The sequence below is a fragment of the Palaemon carinicauda genome, chromosome 14, assembly GCF_036898095.1.
Source record: "Palaemon carinicauda isolate YSFRI2023 chromosome 14, ASM3689809v2, whole genome shotgun sequence".
NCBI classification, from domain to species: Eukaryota; Metazoa; Arthropoda; class Malacostraca; order Decapoda; family Palaemonidae; genus Palaemon; species Palaemon carinicauda.
The window spans coordinates 124,663,634-124,687,984 of record NC_090738.1 but is presented as its reverse complement, the minus strand read 5'-3'; the positions used below and the strand labels follow the sequence as shown (position 1 = coordinate 124,687,984).

The window sequence follows — 24,351 nt, the reverse complement described above, 5'->3', positions numbered from 1 at the left end:
TCATACAACAATGTTACAAGTTAATCAAATGAAAAATCAAATATTACAAAACTGAAAAAAAAATATTCTATGAAAAATATTCAATAAAAAATTTATTCTACTACTGCTTGTAAACATATCTTACATCATTCAAATATATTTATGAGGTAGTAGGTTGGCCAAGGCACCAGCCGCCCGTTGAAATACTACCGCCAGAGAGTTATGGGGTCCTTTGACTGGCCAGACAGTACTACGTTGGATCCTTCTCTTTGGTTACGGTTCTTTCTCTTTGCCTACACATACGCCGAATAGTCTGGCCTATTCTTAACAGATTCTCCTCTGTCCTCACACACCTGACAACACGAGGTTACTAAACAATTCTTCTTCGCTCAAGGGGTTAACTACTGCACTGTATTTGTTCTGTGGCTACTTTCCTCTTAGTAAGGGTAGAAGAGACTCTTTAGCTATGGTAAGCAGCTCTTCTAGGAGAAGGACACTCCAAAATCAAACCATTGTTCTCTAGTCTTGGGTAGTGCCATAGCCTCTGTACCATGGTCTTCCACTGTCTTGGGTTAGAGTTCTCTTGCTTGAGGGTACAATCAGGCACACTATTCTATTTAATTTCTCTTCTTGTTTTGTTAAAGTTTTCATAGTTTATATAGGAAATATTTATTTTAATGTTACTCTTCTTAAAATATTTTATTTTTCCTTCTTTCCTTTCCTTACTGGGCTATTTTCCCTGTTGGGGCCCCTGGGCTTATAGCATTTTGCTTTTCCAGCTAGGGTTGTAGCTTAGCAAATAATAATAATAATAATAATATTTGTGGAAATGGGAGATTTTTGAGTTGTTTTGGGGATTTTTCATCATGACTTTTGGGGATTTTTAGACTACCCAAAACAAAACTCCCTAATCTGTTATCGCAAAGCTTGCCACGCGTGTGTCACCTTTCTGTTTTGAAGTTCTCTCTTTACTTTGAGAATAACATTTGAGACATCTACATTGAGCTGTCAACTTTGACAACTCAAAATCTCTTCATACAGCGTAATTGAATCCTCGATAAAGCTGAAAAATACCTTTTTAAGTGTAGATCAAGTGTGGAAAATACCAACCTTTCACTTTTCGTCGAGTCAACAAAGAGCTGCCGTTTCTGTATAAAATACGTCGTTTCTATATAAATACGTCAAAGACAACAATCCGTACATAGTATTTGCAGTCATTTTGTAATGTTCAATCATATATATTCAACTGTGAATCAGAGCAAAGAATAGACCAGTGGTTATTTAGAAATAAAGGTAAGACTGGTTCCTGATACGTTTGTGTTGCCATAGCGTAAGCCTATTGTTTTTAGTTTTGGGAAATTATTAGTTTTTAAGATATTTTCGAAAGGATGTGCCGTAATTATTCCAGTATTATGCTTTTACCGTGATAAAAAAAATTAATATTACTCAAAACTGTCATTGGCCAATTCTTCCTATTTTGGGTCCTTTGGAGATCGGCGGACACTAAAGTTATAATGAAAAAAATTAAGTTTAAATCTCATTTTACTATATTAAAGGCATAGCCGATCCTAACTACTTGAGTAGGCATGTCCCTTCTTGGGGTGTCGCCTCCTCCCCCAACGCCATTGGTGATATTATAGTTCCGGTTGGGACAGCAATTCCTAATGAAGGAAAACTCTCCTACAGGAAAACTCCCTTTGGATCCTTTGTGTATCAGCGACCTGTTCCTCCAGCGAGCTTAAAATATGGATACCAATTAGCCTAAACTTCCCTCGTAACCTAACCTACAAGCCGTGTCCTTACCTACAGTACTTACCTGACGGGGGGACAGATTTTAGCCCCTTACATTGCCGTATTCTTAGTCGGCCATCATCACACATACAGGTGGCTGCTGTCATACATACATCCCCTCCCATTTTTTCAATAATGGCGTTTATTTTCATTGTAAATAATAGTTTGTGAGGTACTGTATACCTAAATATATCTGTTGACAACTGGGGCCGCCCAGTTAAAATCTCGGTTTTAGTATGGGGAAATGATAGATAATAGGTAAACAAACCTTTTACATAAGTTTGCCATGCCATTACCGCTGATAGGAGCTGGTGGATGTCTATCGTTGCACAAATTACCACAAATTAGAATTATATCTTGACACTATCATTTTCTACATTATAAGTAGGCTACCAATAAGGGGATTGTAAATCGCCAGACACAGATCTGGGGATGTATGTATGATGATGGCCGTGCCCCATCACTAGCCTATTTTCAACCCTAATGTAAGAATAGGGCAGTCTAAGGATTGTCGTAGTCCCCGTTTAGTGTTATGTGGGTGTATGAGTGATCGCGGCTACGTGTATCTATGATGACGGCCGATTAAGAATAGGGCAGTGTAAGGGGGGTTGCAGGGGGCTGTTAGCCACCCCTTTTAGGTTTAAGAATAAGAATATGGCAATGTACGGGGGTTTGTGGTTGTGCTTTAGCCTCCCGTTAGGTAGAGACACGCCTTGTAGGTAAGGTTAGGTGGGGCCATTCAAGTTAGGTTGTGTTTTTTATAGAGGTTTTGCAGGACAACCTTTTGTAGTACAGCGGCCTCGTCTTATGAACGGTTAGAAAACGAGAAGAAATTCCCGTTTATTGCAGCTGCGGGAAGACCTGGCCCCTTATCTACAAAGGCCCCTTTTAATGTAAGGAACAGCTTGTAGGCTAGGTTGGGTGGTGTTCTATGGGCGATCCTGTCTATCATTATACAAAGGCTCCGGTTTTTATAATCTGACGACCTGTACTCTATTCTAATTCGTCATTTGTTAGGAAGTTTCAAGGCAATACTACAATACCCCAATTTCTTTTTTAAATGTATGTCGGAAATATTTTTACGTTCATTAGCTTGTGTTTTATGCATTTCTAACTGTTAGTTGGAACAGATCACTGGTTTCTTTTTCCCAATTACTATATATAGTGTTATAATTTCTCTTGGGGGGTGCTAATGCCATCGATGCATGGTTGGAGGGCACATATCTCTTGCACAGATGTGGTTACTGTATTAAGTATTGAATACATTTGTTTTTTGGCCCAAGGATAATCTATTAATATACCTTTAGGTTTTGTATTAAAAGCTTCAGGATTATTTTAAACCCCATAAGTACCTAAAGCTCTCAAGACAGACATGGTTAAACTGAATGCAGTATCTCTCTTTGTGGAATTTGGGAGGGGTCAAAGCATCTGAGCCCTTGGGCATATCAATTTATAAAGTTGTTACACTGACATTTTTGGATTAGTTGAAAACAGACTGTGATTGATATGTAACTAACAAAACTAAAAAAGTTTCCACAATCCTTTGTTAGTAATTCATTGTCTATAAGTAGTTGTCCCTTGATTAAATAATGACAGTGCCTTGCTATTTTATCAGTTGATATATACATTAAGTTATTGTTTACTTCTCCGCACATGCCTTATTGGAAAACTCAAAATGAGTGCACCCCACCATTTCAGAAATAGAATTCCACGAAGTTGGTATTTTTCCTTTGTTTCGATATTGTTCTGGAAGTCACAGCCAACTTATTTTTTTTCTATCAAAGTACAATCACTTCCACAGGCAAAGGACTGGCTGTGCTAAGACAAGCACCAGAATGCATTGTGCTTTTGGTTAACATAAAATATTTTATGATTGTAATAGTATTGTTTGTTTTTAAACATATAACTTACCCGGTAGTTATATATATATAGCTTACGTCCCTGACGTCAGCTATATATATAACTACCGGGTAAGTATGTAATGAAAAATTATTTTATAATGAAAATACCATTTTCCTTGAGAAAGAATTATAAAAGACATACTTTTTATGTTTGTTTAGATATTTCTTATGCTTGCTTGCTTTTTTTTTTAAGTTTTTATAGTTTACATATGAAAGATCCTTCTTAATGCTGTTACTGTTCTTAAAATGTTTTTATTTTGATTGTTCATCACTTCTCTTAGAGTTTATATATTTCTTTGTTTCATTTTCTCACTGGGCTATTTTTTCTGTTGGAGCCCTTGGGCTCATAGCATCCTACTTTTCCAACTAGGGTTGTAGCTTAGCTATTGATAATAATGATAATGATAATAAGCATTATTTTGTGGATCAGTTTACATTAAAGGTTTAAAAGTCACTCATTACTGAGAGTGGCATGTCCTATAGACTGACCATACTGTACATACATATGGCCAGCACCCAAGCACTTTTAGCATTTATTAACCCTTTTACCCCCAAAGGACGTACTGGTACGTTTCACAAAAGCCATCCCTTTACCCCCATGGACGTACCGGTACGTCCTTGCAAAAAAATGCTAAATTTTTTTTTTTTTTTCATATTTTTGATAATTTTTTGAGAAAATTCAGGCATTTTCCAAGAGAATGAGACCAACCTGACCTCTCTATGACAAAAATTAAGGCTGTTAGAGCAATTGAAAAAAAATATACTGCAAAATATGCTGGGAATAAAATAACCCCCTGGGGGTTAAGGGTTGAAAATTTCCAAATAGCCTGGGGGTGAAAGGGTTAACAAGTATCATTTTAGCCATGTTGTTAATATAACTATCATTATTTCAGTTCCTGCGGGCACAGCTATGACTAGTACACATACACCCAATTTCAGCCTAACAGAAAATGGAGTTTGCCTATTGTATGATGTATGTCATAAGGATACTATTACCATGCAGGTACGTACAAGGTCTCATATGATTAAGCTTTGTTGATTACAGTAAACTATTGTTCTAACCTTTTCAGTAGTTGAAGTATATATGTATAAAATATTTTTTCTGGAGCCACTGCTTTCAAGGGAAACTGCTCAATTTTAATACTTATATAGCCTTTTCATCAATTCACATTCAAAATGTACACTTTCAGTAGGGGGTAGTGTCATTAAAAAGTTGGATCAACAATTCTAATATACATTCTCCCTTTAGCTTTCACAGAAAGTTCAAATCTCCACCAATCTTTAGCACACACCCTGTTACCTTTCTTGTTCTACTAAATTTTTGTTCCATAGCCGGAATATCGTATAAATATTTTATTTTTATTGTTCATTACTTCTTTTGTAATTTGTTTAATTCCTTCCTCCACCAGGCTATTTTACTTGTTGTGGACCCCTAGGGCTTATTCTATTCTGTTTTTCAAACTAGGGTAGTAGCTTTGCTTGTAATAATAATAATAGTAATGTAGATTCTTAATTTGTAAGACATGTTTTTTTTAAGCTTTTTTATTAATTATCCCAAAATGTTTTGCAGGTGATTTTTATGGAATCATCTCATGAACTTTGTTACATTCGTCTTTCGGATGGAAGGCATGTCTCTCCCGTAGTAGCATTGCTTAAGGGACCCACATCCAAGAATTGTCTAGTTGGTTCGGTTATTGGAGTGAAGGAGGTATGATATTTCAGTTTCTTTGTTACTTTGTTATTTAGGTAAAAGACCTTATTCTTGATTTTCAGACCTTTAGCAAGTCATAAATGTTCTTTTCAATATGTCGAGGCTGTAAATTTTATTTTGTTTTATAATTTATCTGTGTATAGTCTTGAAGAGAGCAAATTCTTTTATATGTAATACAATTCTCTTCTACCCTGTATAATTTTAGTATGCTCTTAAAAATGTCAGTACTCTATAGTATATAGAATATTCCCAGATAGACAAACCTATATATTTTACCTTATGCGTCCGTTTAGCGGAATGGGAAGTTCTAGTTGTAGATGGGCAAGTACTTGGACACCCCCACCCCTCACACAGTAAGATGTATTAATAATTGGTCTTTTATTTATAAATGTTGTACTTATACAGTAATTGTTGGACCAGCTCAATCTGAACAGTAATATTATAAAATGGCTTTTAGTTTTCCAGTTATTCTGTAGTTTAAAAAAGTATTTGTTCCAACACGAATGCTTACCTCAAACTACTTTCTTTAGGAGCTACTGGTAATCTCCTCTCTACCGACCAGAGTTTTGCGTAGGTTACCCCCCACCCCGCTTTCTAAGGAGGCCTACCCCCGGCATTAAGGAACGTGCCACGAGGGTAGGCTCAACGTAGGTCGCTGCCCGGCTGGGTCAGACTCATCATTAAGTTCTCTGGTCGCGCGGTGTGAACACCTCGCTCTCGTTCTCTATCGATCCTTTGTGTGCGTTCTAGTGCCCCACGTGTTCCCAGCGTGGTAACTTGCGTTTTCCAGTGTACTTTTCCCGGGTGTTCCTGTGCGTTCACCTTCCACCCGTGTGCTTACCCAGTGTTTTCATTGATTCCCTTCGTGCTTGTGTCGTGCGTTGTGTGCGTTATGGAGCAAATCCGCCGTTGTCCTGGGCCTTTGTTCCTCCTGTAGGGGAAGTGTTTGCTCGTCAGCAGATACGTGCCCCGAGTGTGTAGACTGGAGCGATATCCAGTGGGTACGTTACGGTACCAAAAAGAGAAAATCGGCGAAACGTTCCCCCAGGAAAGCTAGTGTTTCTTCGCCGCTACCATCACCCAGTGAGCGGTCCGACGGGGCCTCGGTTTCACCGTCCCCTACACAGAGTAGGGGACGAGGTAAGTCTAGTGTTGAAAATGAACAAGGCGTCCTTTCCCAGGAGCCCAGTGTAAGTGCAGTGCCAATTGCGGGCCCCTCTAGGGCTAGTGAAGGACCCAGTAGTGCGTCCGGAGAGTCAGCCCTTGTGCTCGGGGGGCACGCTTCCTCCGATGACCCCTTGTGGGGTAGTAACGCGGTGTCGGTATCTCCGCCGCCCTCGTGGGCCTGTGATTCTGGATCGTCGTTAGGGGGAGACAACCAGAGGAAAGTTCGACCTTCGGGTAACGATGCCTTCGGTTGGAGGCTCCCGAAGACGCCGGGTAGGTCACCCCTAAGGATGGATGTGACCCTGGCTCCCTGGCATGGAACGTTTTGAGTCGTTCCCGACCCTCCCCACGGAAGTCCCCAAAGACTTCCTCCAGCCCTCGACCTCTGGCGTTCAACGACCGAAAAAGTCCCCCGCAGTCCCCACTACCAGCCGACACGCGATGAACACAGTGTCGTCGGGTTCATCGGACGTCTATTCCTCGTCAGAGGAAGAGGTCAGGGTAAAACACCATCGTCGGAGGGAGCGGGTCCAGGAGCGAACGTTCCCGTTCGAGGTCGCGTTCCCGGTGTAGCAGGAAGCGCTCCCGCTCCCCAGGCCGTAAGTATAGGAGAAGTAGATCTCCCGATGGCGCCTGGATCTACGTATCTCGGGACTCGAAGGTGCTTTGTTCCCCGGACCGCCGGTCCAGTGAGCGGTCACCAAGGCTGCCGTCCTCTAAGCACAGCCTTGACCCTCACGACCTAGCCCGCAGGAAAGACCTCTCTAGAAGGCATAAGTCCTCGAAAGCCTCCGGTTCACCCCGTCCAGCGGGGGGAAACGCGCTTCTCGTCAGGCGGCCTGGCCGAACCAGCCCAGCTGGTGCGGCCTTCGGGTCGGAAGGAACGGTTCCCGCTGTCGGGTCAGCCCACGGGAACCGCGTCCTCGGCACCCAGAGCCCTAGGGTGGACGAGAGTTCCCGCTGAACCAGCGATGCCTGCATTATCCCGGGCCCCTGGTGCGGACATACCCGCGGATGAGGTCCAGTACCTCGGCAGGACGGCGCCCCTGGCCCCAAGAGCTAGACGTCCAGTCGGCGTGCCCGGTAACCCAGCTCCCCGGCCCCAAGCCGAGACCTCGGCTGACGGAGGGGAGGGTTCCCCGACGGAGGACTCCGCCTATAGGAGAGTGGTTAGCCTTATCAGAAGGCACCACAAAATAGCAGAACCTGCGGCTACGGATGAAGATTCCTGGAGGTCAAGCCTTTTGAGGATCATGCAGACTCCCTCCCAACCTAAGACGTCCCTAGCACTTCCTCTAGCCCGAGATCTAGTCCTAGGGCAGGAGTATGTCGACAAGGTAGTGGCCAGCAATGCCGAGGCCCCCAAAACTCAGAGTGCCTCGAAATTGCTCCAGGGCCTCAGAACCCAAGGCAAAGTCTATGTGCCAGCGGGATGACGCCCCTGTAAGGTGGAGTCAGCCGTAGACATCCTTAGTCAAGGCGTCTCAGACGATAGAGCCTCTTCGGCCCCAGTCTGTTTCTCGCCAGCAGAAGCCTCCATGATGGAGGAAATGTCGAGGGACTTAGTAAACGTCTCCTCTTGGCTGGATTGGTGGGCTTCCACTTTGGTAGGTGTACAAGCCTCCTTCGACCCCAAGGACCCTGACCAGCAAGGCCTACTGAGGGACCTCATTACCTCCGGGGGTAAAACCCTTAAGTTTTTGACATATCAGTCTCTCGCACTAACAGCTAATTGGGTACTCCGTAAGCGAGACACTGTTCTAGCGAAGGTGTCTCGGAAGGTACCAGACAGGGAGGCGCGAGCCATTCGCAGCTTACCCCTGTGGGGAGAGTCTTTGTTTTCTCTGAAGGAACTAGAGGCCATAATGGAGAAGGTCTCGAAAAAGAAGGAGGCTAACGTCCCCAGACCTACGACTTCTAGGAGACCGCCCTACAAGAGGTCCGTCTCGGATAGTGCCGCGACGCCCCAAGCCTCTACCAGCACTACGAGGAGAGAGGCCCCCTCTTCCTCCTGGTCCGCAATGCCTCAGCCCCCCCGCAGGGGAGCTCCAGCGCCCTCAAGCTCCTTCAGGTCGGGTTACTCCGCCTCTAGGAGAGGCAGATCAGGCTGCCCCTCTAGAAGAAGATAGAGTGGGAGGCCCCCTATCCCCGCCCAAGCCTCGGGTTGGGGGATGCCTCAGACGTCATTGGCAAGCATGGAAGGCTCAAGGAACAGAGCCTTGGACAGTGTCCGTACTAAAGGAGGGCTACAGACTTCCGTTCCTAACGGAACCACCCCCTCTTATTCCGGCCAACCGGACAGAATGGCTAGCTCCCAAAGACCCGTTAAAGAGGACCGCCCTTCAAGAGGAGGTATCCTCCATGTTAGAGAAGGGCGACATGGAAGAAGTTCTTCTCCCAGGGCCAGGTTTCTACAGTCGCCTGTTCCTGGTGGAGAATGCGACCGGGGGGTGGAGACCGGTTATAGATCTGTCAGCTCTCAACAAGTTCGTCAAGAAGACGGACTTCAAAATGGACACTCCGAAGTCAGTCCTGCTGTCCTTGAGGGAGAAAGATTATATGATGACCATCGACCTCAAGGACGCATACTTCCAAATTCCGGTCCACCCCTCGAGTCAAAAGTTCCTCCGGGTGAAATGGGGTTCCCAGATCCTGCAATTCAGGACCCTTTGCTTCGGTCTGTCAACAGCGCCCCAGGTGTTCACGAGAGTCTTCACGACTGTCTCAGTGTGGGCTCACGAACGAGGCATTCGCCTTATCAGATACCTGGACGACTGGTTGCTTCTTTCCGCCTCAAAGGTCCTCTTGGAGGAACAAGGGAGAAGTCTCCTCCAGTTTTGCAAGGATCTGGGGATCGTAATCAACCCGAAGAAGTCAAATCTATCCCCATCCACCAGAATGAACTACTTGGGAATGTCATTAGACACTATTCGGGGAAAAGTTTTCCCTTCGGAGGACAGGATAAGAAACCTCAGGCACATCATTCAGCCGTTCCTGTCAGAACACCCCAGGAGAGCGAAAGACTGGCAGAGGCTGATAGGTCACCTGGTCTCATTGGAGAAACTAGTTCCCCAAGGGAGGGTAAGGCTCAGATCCATCCAATGGAATCTCAAGAACCTCTGGTGCCAGACGGACTCTCAACAGGTGCTAATCCCAGTCCTTCCAAACACGAGACCCTCCCTGGAATGGTGGCATTGCCAGTCGAACTCACTCAAGGGGTTGCCCTTCGGGACCGGCCCTCCCGAGTTACTACTGTTCACAGACGCCTCCAACCAGGGATGGGGAGCCCATCTCCTCGACGAAACGGCACGAGGTACCTGGTTGGAAGGGGAGAGGCAACTCCACATCAATGTCCTGGAGTTGAAAGCAGTCCAGAAGGCGTGCCTACACTTCGCAAGTCTGCTAAAGGGAAACACCGTGGCGTTGATGTGCGACAACGCCACGGTAGTAGCATACATAAAGAAACAGGGAGGCTTGAAATCGAAGGAGTTGTGCGATCTCACCATAGAGATTCTAGATTGGGCAGAAGAAAATCAAGGGGTGATGTTAGCAAGGTTCATTCCCGGGAAGAAAAACGTTCTGGCTGACGGCCTCAGCAGAATGGGCCAGATAGTAGGGACAGAATGGTCCCTTCTCCCAGAAGTAGCCAAGCTCATCATTCAACGCTGGGGTTCCCCGGTGATGGACCTCTTTGCAACAAAACTCAACGCCCAACTCCCAGTCTATTGCTCCCCTGTACCAGACCCGAAAGCAGCCTTAGAAGACGGCTTTCAGCACAAGTGGGACAATCTGGATGTGTACGCTTTTCCCCCTTTCACGTTGATAAGACAAGTTCTCAACAGAGTAAGGACAGCCCGAAACCTAAAGATGACTTTGGTAGCGCCCTGGTGGCCGGAGAGAGAGTGGTTCGCGGACCTAAAAGACCTATCGAGTCAACCGCCGTGGCCTCTGCCCGCCAGGTCAGACCTTCTGCACCAGCCTCACTTTCTCAGGCTCCACGACAACCCACTCTCCCTACGTCTTCACGCCTGGAGACTATCGAGCGGCTCCTGAAGAAGGAAGGATATTCTTCCTCCACGGCTAAGAGAATGTCTCTTTACCTGAGAAAGTCGTCAGCCGCGGTCTACCAGGCAAAATGGGCCTCCTTCACGAAGTGGTGCTCTAAGAGGCACATTAGACCTCTTAAGGCCTCTGTCCCAGACATAGCAGATTTTCTGGTGTTTCTTAGGGACAAGGTGGGAATGTCAATTCCAGCCATAAAAGGAGTTCGAGCCGCCTTAGGCCAAGTCTTCCTCCTGAAGGGCATCGACCTGGGGGCCTCGAGACACATAGCGATGCTTGTCAAGAGTTTCGAGCAGTCTTGCCCCCCACAGGCGAGTAGGGTGCCCCAGTGGGACTTAGCCAAGGTCCTGAAGATGCTGTGTCGTCCCCCCTTTGAACCCTTGAAAGATATCGTAGACAGAGATCTCACCCTCAAGGCCGTCTTCTTGCTGGCCTTGGCGTCCGCTAAGAGAGTGGGTGAGATCCATGGTCTATCATACGGCGTTTCTCATTCAAAGGGGTGGAAAGAAGTATCCTTCAAGTTTGTGCCTTCTTTTGTGGCCAAGACTCAAAACCCAGCAGTCTGGGACCCGAAGTTTGAGGGTTTCTCAATTCCTGCCATCCCTAAGACAGGCAATGCAGAAGACTTAAAATTATGCCCTGTGCGAACAATTAGGATATACCTGGAAAGAACAGCGCATCTCCGACCAGGCATCAAGAGCCTCTTCGTTTCCACAGGTATTGATAAGAAACAAGTTTCCAAAAACACCATTTCCTTCTGGTTGAGACAAGTTATCGCCAGAACCTACAAGGAAGATGGCATAGCAGTGCCAGGCACCCCCCGACCTCATGACATCAGGGGCCTGAGCACCTCCTTAGCCTTTGAGAAAAACATGGCAGTGGGGCAGATCCTGCGAGCAGGTACTTGGTCGAACCAGTCAACCTTTACTGCCCATTACCTCAAGGACTACTAAAGAAAATCCTTAGACGGGTTCTCCATTGGAACAGTCATCTCCGCCCTCCAAGCGGTGTAACGGTAAAAACCCCAGGCGCGATCAAGACTAGCAACCGGTAGGCACAAGTGCGGTTTCCTACCTCCTACCCAGTTGCTTACTTGCCTCTTCGGGGAATACCGACTGATACCATAGGATAACACATTCTTCACGACTACGCTCCTGGAAGGAACGTCAAAAGAAGTTTTTCAAAGGGTGAGTACTGAGACACTAACGTGAATTTTTGTGTAGTTACCCTCGCATCCTCTTTCTAGTAGGTCCCGTTATACCTAGGCCTCTTGGCCTCCACGTCCCGGGTCAGGGGGTCAGAATAGCACTCCCTCCTCCTAAAGTGTAAGTCTCCTAAAGAAAGTAGTTCGAGGTAAGTATTCGTGTTGGAACAAATCAAAAATTTTAAGTAATTTTTATTTTTCCTAACATACTTACCAAGAACTACTTTCGGGTAATGGCCCTCCCTTCCTTCCCCGAGTGCCTCTCTTCCCTTGCTAGCATTGTGCTAATTCAATAGAACTTAATGATGAGTCTGACCCGGCCGGGCAGCGACCTACGTTGAGCCTACCCTCGGGGCACATTCCTTAATGCCAGGGGTAGGCCTCCTTAGAAAGTGGGGTGGGGGGTAACCTACGCAAAACTCTGGTCGGTAGAGAGGAGATTACCAGTAGCTCCTAAAGAAAGTAGTTCTCGGTAAGTATGTTAGGAAAAATAAAAATTACTTAAAATTTTTGATTTTACAGTATATTTTTATGGCTTTCAGCTATTTTATACACCTGTCAAGGAAATACAGTAATGGTTAACCTTCCCTCACCACATGTATTTTGATTAAAAAGGAAATGAAATATATCCTTGCCAGCCACTGTCATTCATGATTTGTTTAATATACTGTAATCTTATTTATAGTGAGATCTATTCAGTTATTTAAAAATAGGGTTTCTTATCTGGTTAACTTGAATTTTCTTCAATCAACATATAGTTTTTCCCAATTGTGGGGAAGAGAAATTCACACATTGTGTGCACAAAATTTCTTTCATCAATCTGGTTTATGTCAGGGTAGTTTCAGGGCTGTCCAGCCATTAATAGCCATATCATTAAAAGAACAAAACTAACAGAACACCAGATGACGCATCTTTATTTGCGATGTTATCCAAGCCAAAACCCGATAATGTTTCAGATGACAACATAATTTCATAATCCTAAGGATTTATGAAGTCGGTTTTGGGGTGAGTCATAGAGGAAGAGGTTTTTGATGGCTTATCCAGCAGTAGGGTTCCTTCTCAGCTAATGTTTGTAAGAAACTTCTCACGACATGACTTATGTCCACTTGTCTCCTTGAAGACAATTCAGAAAGACTAATTTTTGAAAATGAGTGACTGACTTTAAGTTTGGAGGGGCCATACAATGAGTGCTGAGTGAATTGGGCCAAAGGAATCTCAACTCTGGGCTTAATGCTTGATGGACTAACTGAGCGGGAGAAGTGGAGTAAGTTTCTGGCTACTGAAATAATTTTGATTTGCAGGTTTACCTGTGTAGATTTTCCTATTATTGTACTGTAATCTACTGCTAAATTTATAAAGTACTGTATTCCACACTCAATTTTATCCCTGTTTTTATTCTTCAGAGGAGGACACATTTACTCCAGGACAAACCTTTAAGAGATATACTGGGGAAAACTGTAATACCCTGAACTTGAGAAAATTTATACAAAGTATTGGGTTATATTACGAGCTATAATTGATTTTATTAATTTATTTATTTATTTTAAGCTTTTAATCCCTATTTATTTCACATCTAGATTTTATTGTATGAAAGTGTTACGATTTGTATTAAAGGTTAAAATGATACTAAATGGTGTGAGTGTACAGATATGATTGAATGATTTTCGTTATATAGCGCTGAATGGCCTTTGATGCCCCAGTGCTTGGCTTAATGCCTAAATCCTATATTCAATTCAATTCAACTCAATTTTATCGTAGTTTTCTTTGTACTTTGTATCATGGAAAATGACATGTAAATTTTAATTTGGTATGCAGTCTTTGATACTTGATTTATTTTCTATTTCATTCACTCTGTCTTTAATAATCAGTGCATATTTTGGCATACTTATAACTTTCCCAATATTTCAGGCCCGGTTAGAATCGTTAGACTTCCAGAGGAAAAACACTTCACAAAAAGATATTTATTTAAAGGACAAAGATTTATTTCTTTTGGTCATCACAAATTATAAACTTTTAGTGAACAGTTCCGAAGTGGGTCGTAAATTGGGGTCCGTAAATATTTCGTCAACTTATAAAGACTCCATAAGACACATCATTCCTATATTAGTAAGTAAAATTATCTTTATTATTATTTTTCAGTTTTTTCAACGCCGTGTTCATTATTATTCATTAGTTTTTAATAAGTCTACAAATTTGTTTTTGGTTCAATGTTTTCAGTTACAACTTTATCTACTTTTGATATATTTTTTTTTTTTTTGCAAGTAAAATACTATCTGTTTTTAATTGTTAGGAAACTGTAGGTTATTGAAATATATCATGTCATTGGAATTTCTTTCAGTTATTCGTTAATGCATTAATGAAAATTAACTGGAGTATTTCTTTTTATTTCAGAAAAAATACGATAAAGATTTTAAATATGTAAGTATTACTGCTGTTTCTGATCTTGTTAAGTCTTGAGTGTTGTAATAGTATTATCCTGTCAAATAGTTTTTGATAAAGTGAATAAATTTGATTGTTTTTATGGTTCCTACACAAATACAAACCATTGTTCTTTTCTATAGGAGAATGATAACAGCGAAGCTGAAATATGACAGTTAAAACTTTTAACGAGGTGTAAACAACCAGCAAGGTAGTTTACCCGTCAAGAGTGGGGAGGTGACAACTCTTTGCCAGTCCACAGCCAATGCACTTTGATTTTAGCCTTCTGTGAATACAGACATCCTCTGTCTCTCTGACTGGAATTTTTATGACAAAATTTTTCAAAATTTTCCTTATCATCTTAGCATGCTTGTATGTATGAGTTTCATTTATCATGTCTGATATGCAGATGTGCCGTGGGACACCGCCGAAGACTTGTGGTACCTTTATGATTGGCATTGATGTCGACCTTTATTCAGTTTGCTCATCTTGTAACGAGTGTAGGGAGTGGCCATCCTCCCAGTGGTTGAAGTTCGGCAGGAGGAAGAAGATTCTGAAGAGGGATTCTTTGCCTTCAGGATCGTCCTCAAAGTAAAAAAAAAAGCCAGGTTTGCTTTTTCTTCTGCCAGGACTCTCCATTCTAACTTTTCTTAAGTGGCTTCCTTTGGGCTCTGCTCTCACAAGAATGTTGGCACTTTAACTCTTGGGCAAGCCCAGGAGCAAGGGGAAGTTGCCGTTTCCCCTAGAGAAACAGTGGCTTCACTTCAAGGAAATTCTTTTTCTTTGCAGAAGGTGGCTATCTCTTGGCATGCAGGGATCCACTTTGGAGGATAACCTTCAGCGGTTCATGATTAAGAGGCACCCTGTGCAGGATCTTGCCCCCGGGGTGTCTTTAGAACCATTTGGTTGCCGTCCCACCTCTGTCAGGCGATGCCGTAGTAGAGGAGCCTCCGCCACCTTTTCTTCCTTCGCCCCAGAAGGCTTCATCAAAGGCAACAGCCCATTGTCCTTCTTGCAAGCACTCATACTGTTCTAAGTGCGTTCCCCATGTTGCACCGCAACTTTCTCGCAATTCTTCCTTTTCAGAGGTTAGTCAAAAACCGTCCTCTCATAGGGGGTCTTCGTCACAGCTGCTCTTCTTGCCTTCTTGATATTATAAACGGACTGCGCTAGATCTTCTCTGTGATCATCCTGCAGCACCTCTCTTGTTCGCTGAGCACAAAGGGCACTCTCCTCACAAGTGCAATACTAAGCGCTCTCACTATAGGGCTGCTTTGCCCATTCCCTCTCGCTCCAAGTGTGACAGTTCCAGCGTTTCATTCCTTCTCACTCTAAGTGCAACAGTTTCAGCACTTTATTCTTTCCAGCTCACCATCAGGATCGACACTTCGCAAGCTTCAAATGGGTGCTCGTATATCGACTCTCCCTCATTGCCTAATAGTTATCGCAAATGAACCCGATATTCTTCGAGGAAGTCCTCTTGTTGCAGCTCTTCTTTTTGTTGTAGCTCCAAGTGCTCCACTTCAGGATCTAGCCACGCTTCATGCTCTAGCAAGACTTCGTCTTCTTGCTCTAGCAGAGTTTCTCTTTCTTTGCACTCCAAGAGTTCCTCGTTCTAACTGTCCAGTTGGCACTCGCCCTCCCCCTACAGTTGGTGCTCACCCTCACCCTTAGTCAGCGCTCGTCCTTAGATTTCAGTTGGAGTTCACCCTTGCATAGATCACCTTCACTGTCCTGTTGGGTATCCCTACTGTGCTCCACCAAGCGCATGAAGCGCTCATCTTGTCGTTGACACCCTTCTTCAGTGTTCTCTTCGAACATTTACTTTGATTTTTCTTTCTTTGTGTTTAATGCTTACTCCCATCAGTCCAAGCAGTCTCCTCACCCACAATCCAGAAGGAAGGATGACAACCATTATCTTCAAAGTGCTCAAGACGCACGTTTTCGTCAACTACAAGATAGCATCAAGAGTGGAAAGACTCCTTCGAATCCTTCTTCCTCAGATGAGACTGGAAGAGTCTCCGCCAGGAAGCAATAATTACCTTCAGTGACTGATGTTACTTTGAGACTCGCCGATCGGTCTTCAGATCTGCCAAAGCAGACAAAACAGTGGCTTTTCTGAAGCTAGGGCAGGTCAACGAGTCCATTTGACACAGGACCTTTCTCCCTCCTCCATTTTGTCTCCTGAGGTTTCCAAGGGGAATCTCTGTACAAGGAGAATTAGAGGTACGGTTAGTTTAATGCCTCCCAGAGGCGCTCTCTCCCTCTCTTCTCAAAAGATTACTGTGATGGCCAAGTACAGGTTTTCATCCACAGGGTACAATAGAATCAATCCTCGAGCAACAGCTGCAAAGTCTACAAGTGCTAAGGATCCATATCATCGAAAGTCTGAGACACTTTCAACTTTCTCGGTATACACTTCGCAGGGATAAGAGGGGACCTGATTCTTTTACGAAGACACTTCCAGCAGATTCCTGGAGGCATCAACTTCAGACTGTCAGGGTTGCTGAGTAGGGAAGCAAAGAGTTATCTTCTAGGTCCGTGTTATCCCTGGCCTTCTCAAGAAGCAGTTGAGGAAATGGCTTCCAATTCGGACTCTGAGAGAGTTTTCCCACAACCTGCTGACTTTAAGACTCCATTGACGGAAGGGGAAGTCAGAATCTACATTTGCTCCATAACTGGAATACAAACCTATGCTATTTATAGGGGTATTACTTTCGGCGAAGGTGAAAGGACGAGCCATTAAAATTTTAGCATGGGTTAACTACCCATCCCGTTAGCGGGGGTAAGGGGGTTAGTTAGCTACCCCTTTCACTCACACATCTGTGACTTGCCTTTGGCTTGGATGGAGAATGGTTGTTACCGCTCTTCCTCCTCACATATTTTGGACTGCCAGTTAATCTTTTGGTCTTTTTCTTTTGTGTGTGTGTGTGTGCACCTTCCTGTTGGCCATGCGTACATGGCCTGGTCCCGAGGGCTGCACCTGCGGTACCTTCATGTCCTCGGAGAAAACGTATCCTCACAGCCTTTTCCTGGCCTGCAGGGGGCAACAATGTTGTGAATCTAATAAGTGTAATGAATGCCGGGAGTGGTCTGCCTCCCAGTGGGAGAGGTTCGGCCGCTGGCATACGAAGAAGGCAAAGCTGTATTCTTCTCCTTTGAAGATTACTTCGAAACAGAAGAAACTAAGGGCTCCTTCTTCCGCTTCCCGACCTTCCTCCAAAACTCCCGCGTGAAGGTTTCCTCCGGGGGGACTGTTGAGCAGTAGCGTAGACCTTTAACTCTTGGACATCTTCGGTCCTCAAGAGACGATGTCGTTTCCCCTAGCGAAGCGACCCCGCCTCTCCTCTGTCTTTGTCCTTGTCTCCTTTGTTACAGGTTTGGCCATCTGAAGTTGCCCGGCCCTCCTTCCAAGGAGGCTCTGCTGCATCGGGGTGCTGGTTTGCAGCGTTCTTCAGTGTCGAAGGTGGATCCTTTGGCCCAGTTGACGTCGTGGTGTTAGAGGCCTCGTCTGCTGCCCTGCCAGCAGACTCTCCTGCTTCTTTGTCGTCTTTCGCCACTGCCGAAGACTGTGCTTCCCCCTTTGCTGACCATCCTTCAGGGGAGGGGGGAGCAAAGTCCTAGGCATGTCTCTCTTGCAAGTGTGTCCTTCTCCCGGGGAGGTCCAGTCATAGAGACTTCTTCAGAGGCCTGCTCCTGCTGTTGCTGCTGCTGCTGATCAGCTTGCTGATCCGTCTGTTTCTGTGGGGTGTCACCGTGGTCGTTGACCCCGCTGTACTTGTCCGCTGCTTTGCCTTAGAGGTGATGTTTCACCGTTGGTGAAGAGATGCCTCTTTGGTACATCAGCATCGTCATCGCAGCCCTCCTCTGAGGTGGAGCCTTCTCATCCTGTCTCGCCTGGTTCCCGACCTTCGCCGGCCTCCTGACCTTCGCTCGCCTTCAGACCTTTGCCCGCCTTCAGACCTTTGCCCGCCTTCAGACCTTTGCCCGCCTTCAGACCTTTGCCCGCCTTCAGACCTTCGCCTGCCTTCAGACCTTCGCCTGCCTCCTTGGACTCTGCTGCTAGTCAGTTACCGAACCCTGGTTTGCGATCCCCCCGTTGAAGGATCTTTTGCAATCTTCTGAAAAAGGGCACATTCTGTTTTGTGACCTTTGTTCGGCTGCTCACCAACCACTGACTCACCGTTCGCTGACCTCCTGACCATTGCTCTCCTGCTTATCAGTCTCCTGGTTCCCGACCTGCTGCTCGCCAACTGACCACTCGCCAATCGCCTACTCAACTATCATCACCAATGCACCTATCCTTTGATCGGATTTCACATGCTTCTTCTTTTCACCGTTCTTCCTCCAATTGCCGTTCCTCAACAGGTTGTTCACCTACGCATTGTTCTCTCCATTCGCCGAAGCAACGCATCGGATCGGAACGTTTTTCTCATGCCTGTGTTTCAGTGAAACGACACCCCTCTCGTAGGGCGTCTACAGGTCTAGCCCTGTCTGCTCGTACAAGCGTCAACGCTCGCCAATGCGTCAGTGCTCGCCCACGCTCCAGCACCCGCTAATGCATCAGCAGTCTTCACCCTCACGTCGGCGTTCACCTACGCATCAGCCTTCGCCGACGATAGCCTAAACGCCATCGTTCTCCGTTACCTCAACGCTTGCCAACATACCAGCCCTTGCAATTCATCAACGTTCACTAACGTGGCAGCGATCGCCAATGCTTAGACAACCTCTGGTTGCTCAACCACCAGAACATCGGAGAGAAAGGAGAACGGACAGCGTTAGCCTTTGACATCCAAGAAGTCACAGCAGGCCTCTTGGCCACAGGTAGGTGTGCACAAGGAGCTTCTATCCTCTCTCCGAGGAAAAGTAGGCTTCCTCTTGAGAGGTCACCGGCGCCCCATTCCCCTTCCCCCAAACGCATATCAGCGTGACCGCCGGAGAAGGAGGACAGTGGCAAGCTGGAGAAATTCAAGATTCCAAAGTTGCCTGTCCCTACGAGGGATTCAACGCATCTTAAGACTTCTGCCGTAGACCTCAAGACTTCTCAGAGGGACCCTTCAGCTTCAATCCCTTCTGGGAATCTGTCCGACGGCGCCACTGTCAGTAGGCAGCCGTGGTTTGGAGCCATAGTCAGAGCAGTAGTGCAGGCTTTTGGGCCTGCTCTTTCATCACGCCATTCGGAGGTTCCCAGGAATCTTCCCGAAGAGTCTTCAGGTTCCTCAGAATCATCGCAAAGGACCACGGTTGCTTTTTCCCGGAAGGGGAAAAGAGGAATACCAGAAGTCTTGGGATCTTCAAGGGTTAAACTGACTCCGATAAGAACGTCCAGGGCAGGGGCGAACGTTGCTGGCTCCCCTTCCTTTCGATCTCTTGGCTCTTCGTCACCCCAGTCAAGAGGTTTCCGTGAAAAAGAGTCTATACCAGGCTCTCCCTTTCGATCTCAGGAAGAAGATCTTCCTCGTGACAGCAGTGTCACAGCTTCAGAGGTTTCCAAGAAGCCCAGACCATCTAGACCTTTGATGCTGGAAACTTATCTTCCTCCTAGGGAAGATTCGAAAGACACTAAGACTTTGCCCAAGTCTTCCTCACGGATTGCCAGACCTGCAGAGGGGGTCAAGCCTGCAACCAGCTAACCCGAAACTGACCACGACCTAGCCTGAGACGAGGTCTCTGTGTTGGATGATGAAGATCTCGCTGTCAGTCCCAGATGAGAAAGAGAATCGAGAGAGTCGGGTCTGATCTTGATGAGGGTTTTCAATGGGTTATCAGAACCGGAGACGGCTCCTCAGGAGGGTAAAGAAACGGTCTTGGATCATTGTCTTTGGCACTCGGAAGCCCTTTAAGTCCAGTGGCTGAAGAGTGCCCGGCGTAAGGTTACCTCCCAACTCTCCGAATTATCTGCTTCCTTCCGATCAGGCTTGTCCTGCAAGTTCCTCCCGCCTCCGGGTCTCCAACAGAGGAGGTACTACGAAATCTTGGATGAGAACCGCCCAGCCCTTCCTCTTCACCACTTGTTAGTGGAACTGACGAAGGGATCTCTTTAGAGAGGCTTTCTGGCTGTCAAGTCACATTCTCGGCAACAGAGATCCTAAACCAGGAGAAGGTTGCGAAGTACGCCATGCAGGCGACTTTGTGGCTGGATCTGTGGTTGGGATCCTTAGGGATCCTGGCAGGGACGGAGGATTTTTGTAAAGAAAGTACCAGGAAGGCTATGGAAACCTTCCTTCTCTCGGTTACCCTTACTATCGAGTTTCTGGCCCACCAAGTGTTGAACTTTGGGCGTACACCATTCTCTAGTGCAGGGACGCAGTATCCAAGAGATTCCATCACCAAGTTCCTAATGTCGAGATTGCAAGACTCCAGAACTCTCTAGACGGTTTCTCTTTGTTTGAGTGTAGGGACATAGAGCAAGCTGCGAAGAGATGGAAGAAGTCCCATCAGGACTTCCTCCTCCATGAGGCATGAAATTTAAGCCTAACATAACAAAGTATGATTGTAAGTAGGTCGAGGAGACTGGCTCCTTAACAGAATATTGGGAGTTAAATGGCAGGACAGGATTAGAAATGTAACTGAGAGATTACTCTAGTGCTGTAGGAGGATGAGATCATGATAATGGGTAGATAGAGATGGTTTGGGCATACTCTTTGCACTACCCAAGAGAGATTGGTATACAAAATGTTCTGCTGGGCTCCAGAAGGCACTAGAAGAGTTGGGAGACCCAGCCCTACATGGCCGAGGACTATGAAGCGCGAAGTAGGAGATTATGAAAAGTGTGTGTTTTTGGGGTAGGAAAATCTAATTTAAAACCTGTTCTGATGGGGAAGATTGGGGTTCTCTTTTTTTTTTATAAAATGTAACTCACAACTAGCTAAGATAGCACAGAATTTTACATCGGTGAGTTATTTACTAGTGACTTTTTTTTTATCTAAATGAATCTAAGTTTAAATTGTCATTATCTACAGTACTATTTGCCTTAAGCTAACTACAATGCTGGATGGGTAGGTTGCTGAGTTTTGTTACTTCTGAGAAAATTCTCTTGCATAACAGCTTTCAGAATAGAACTTGTTTGTTGGTTGTGGTGTTTTGTGTACTGGGGAGACTATATCTACCCCATAAATAAATAGACAGCTTGTATGGTGATGACATAAAGCTCTGGGTGATAAGAGGATAGATGTGAGAGGCAAGAGGGCGTGCTAGAAATAGGAATGAATGGCGAGCGATTGTGACGCAGTTCCGGTAGGTCCTGCTGCTGCCTCCGATGCCTTAGATGACCGCGGAGGTAGCAGCAGTAGGGGATTCAGCATTATGAAGCTTCATCTGTGGTGGAAAATGTGGGAGGGTGGGCTGTGGCACCCTAGCAGTACCATCTGAACTCGGTTGAGTCCCTTGTTAGGCTGGAGGAACGTAGAGAGTAGAGGTCCCCTTTTTGTTTTTGTTTCATTTGTTGATGTCGGCTACCCCCCAAAATTGGGGGAAGTGCCTTGGTATGTGTATGTATAAAATTTTCTTGTTAATTCTATGTCATTGTACTGCATCAAGTAAAAGCATGTGTAAAAAATGTTATAATTAAAGACAGTGCATGCAGATCTTTAAAACAGTATCAATTAGAATAAGTTCAGTAAATGGTTCAGCCATGTCCTTAGTGTATTTTATAGTGGTAGAGAAGTGAAAATGGTGTTTTTATTATCCTATGATTTTATCCTTTATTTTCAGATTGAAAAGAACTATACAAAAGGTCAACAAGAGGCGAAGAAACTTCGAGAACAAGGAAATAACCACTTTCACGAACATAATTATGAGCTAGCGCTAGTTTTTTATGATATGGGTTAGTAATAAGAATATTGACTTGGTGATTTAACTGTTTGATTGGTGTTCTTGCCATGAACAATAATGCTTTTAGTTAGAGCTGAAGTGTTCAGAACTTATTGTTGATTTTAGGTTTTACATTTTGCTAAGCTTAATTCATTTTTCCATTCACTAATTGTGTGTTCTTTTCTTTACAATTTTAGCCAAGGGAAACGATTTGTATGATTATCGCCTTTGGACCAATTCCAGCAGGGCTTATTTCCAGTTGCAGCAGTATGAAAGTGCCATGGAAGAGGCAATTGTGGCCATAAAATTGAATCCATATGAGGGAAAGGTGAGATGTTGTATTTTGTTTAATTGCTTTCAAGTAATTTACACTTGCTGTTACTTGAAGAGGGTTGGTTGGTGGGGGTCAAAATTTTATTTGTGGTATGTGATATAAATGGTGTTTGTTCCAACACAGAGACTTACCTCGAAACACTTTCTTAGGAGTTACCTGGAACCACCTCTCAAACGACCAGAGTTTTGTGTAGTTTACCCTACTCCCATTTTCTATAGTGGTAGGCCTAGCGGGGGAAAACGTGCCCTGAGGGCAAACCCAGGTAGGCCACATGTTTCCCAGGTCGTAGCCCTTCAGTAAGTTTTCTGGTCGCGTCGTGGTATCATACGACGCTCCTCTGTTCTCAGTGCGACCCTTTGTGTCTCGAGGCCACGTGGTTACCACGTGTTTAAGTATAGTGCAATTGTGTACAGTTTTATTAATTTATAGTTATTGATCATAAGTTAGAAGTGGCTCTTAGATGTTTTAGCATTTTAATTAATAATTTAGTAGAGCAAATTTTTTTGTTTTGATTTTTTAGTAAGGAGTCCTAGGAGCATATTGGACCCTTAAGCTGGAGTTGAAGGGGTAATTAGTAAAAATAGCTGCACCTTGAATGTAATCTGAGAGAAATAGCTTGGTTACTGGTAAATAAAAATGTTCCATTGGTAGAGAGAGCAAAGATCTGTGAATGGTACAAGTAAAGAATGTTAGATTTTTCTCCTTTAACCCCCTTGTAAATTTATGGATCTTTCTGTAAAAATTGCCGTTCTCTTAGGCAGCAACCCTCACAGCAATGTTTTTTAATTTTATCTTATTTTTGTACGTTTTGTTTCTATGCGAGATACAAACCATCATCATTTATATGGGCTTACTCCATTGCTGTTTGGCTGTGACCAGAATTAAGGAAATTGTATGATTCTGGTAACATTGTATAGTTGCCAGCATCCCACCTGAGCGTGGTAGGAGTGGTTGGGTTAGCGTGACTCGCTTCACTTTACTCCTGGTTGCAGCTCCAATTGAACGTTCAGCCTCTTGACCGTTGTCCACGCTACGCTTCGCCTTGTGCTTTTTCTCTACTTAGTGCATTTGTGATTATGAATGTTTCCCAAGTGAATATGAGAACATGGTCTGGTATTTGAGGTAGTCCTTGTGGTACCTTCATGAGCCAAATGGAGCTAGATCCCCATCGTTTGTGTCTTGGGTTTCATGGTAAGTGATGCTCCTATACCTGTACTTGTGAATTTTGCAGGATTTGCCACACTCAATGGGATAAATTTAATAGTTGTGGAATGAAGGAGGCTGAGAGGGATCGCTTCCCTTTTGCTACTTCCACTGGTGAAAACAAGAAGCAGAAACCTTCCTTCCCTACTCTTTACTTTCCTCTTTCAGATCCATTCTTATCGGAGTTCCCAGAAAATCCGATACCCCAAGGAGACGGCCATTGATCAGCAGCAAGAGTGCAAACTTATCTAAAGGTACGTTTAAAAAGCCCTTTCCTGCTTGTGATCAACAGAAGGGAAGAAAATCCAATCAAGGGGGCAAAGGAGGAAGTGGTAGTAGTCGAGGCTGCTCTCGCTAGGGAGGGAAATCCACCCATTTGTCCACGAGTTGGGGAATGCCTGCAACTTAGTGGAAGAGGTGGTTGGATCATGGGGCCGAAACCTTGAAGTCTCCGTGATTCGTTCAGTGTAACGCATCCCATTCACGTAATCTCTCCCACTGTTGAGTCAGAATCCAGTTCCATCAAGCTCCTACGTGAAGGGATCTGTGAAAAAGCTGGCCCTCCGGGCCGAGGTTTGGACTATGTTAGAGAACGGTGTGCTCCAGGAGGTCTTTGACGTATCCCCAGTCTTCTTCAGTCGACACTTGTGAAAAAGTCGTCCGAAGGCTGGAGACATGTCATCAACCTCTCAGCTCTGAAAAGGTTTGTAGAACAATCTCCGTTCAGCATAGGAATGGTAGACACAGTCAGACAAGCAGTAAAACCACA

At 44.9% G+C, this 24,351-nt stretch overlaps 1 protein-coding gene across 5 annotated transcripts in view; it reads left to right on the top strand.

Annotated features, from left to right (window-relative positions):
- The window catches only part of LOC137653739 (E3 ubiquitin-protein ligase TTC3-like), a 167,113-nt gene that overhangs the window by 8,958 nt on the left and 133,804 nt on the right, over positions 1 to 24,351 (top strand). For 3 of the 5 annotated variants that reach the window (XM_068387362.1, XM_068387360.1, XM_068387357.1), the window contains exons 1-7: positions 891 to 1,272; positions 4,565 to 4,674; positions 5,242 to 5,379; positions 13,724 to 13,921; positions 14,207 to 14,233; positions 21,947 to 22,058; positions 22,243 to 22,373. In XM_068387362.1, coding sequence (XP_068243463.1) covers positions 4,582 to 4,674; positions 5,242 to 5,379; positions 13,724 to 13,921; positions 14,207 to 14,233; positions 21,947 to 22,058; positions 22,243 to 22,373 — 699 coding nt within the window. In that variant the 5' untranslated portion in view covers positions 891 to 1,272; positions 4,565 to 4,581. Of the gene's footprint in view, positions 1 to 890; positions 1,273 to 4,564; positions 4,675 to 5,241; positions 5,380 to 13,723; positions 13,922 to 14,206; positions 14,234 to 21,946; positions 22,059 to 22,242; positions 22,374 to 24,351 lie in introns of those variants that run through there. The other 2 variants (XM_068387359.1, XM_068387358.1) reach the window with 1 other exon arrangement.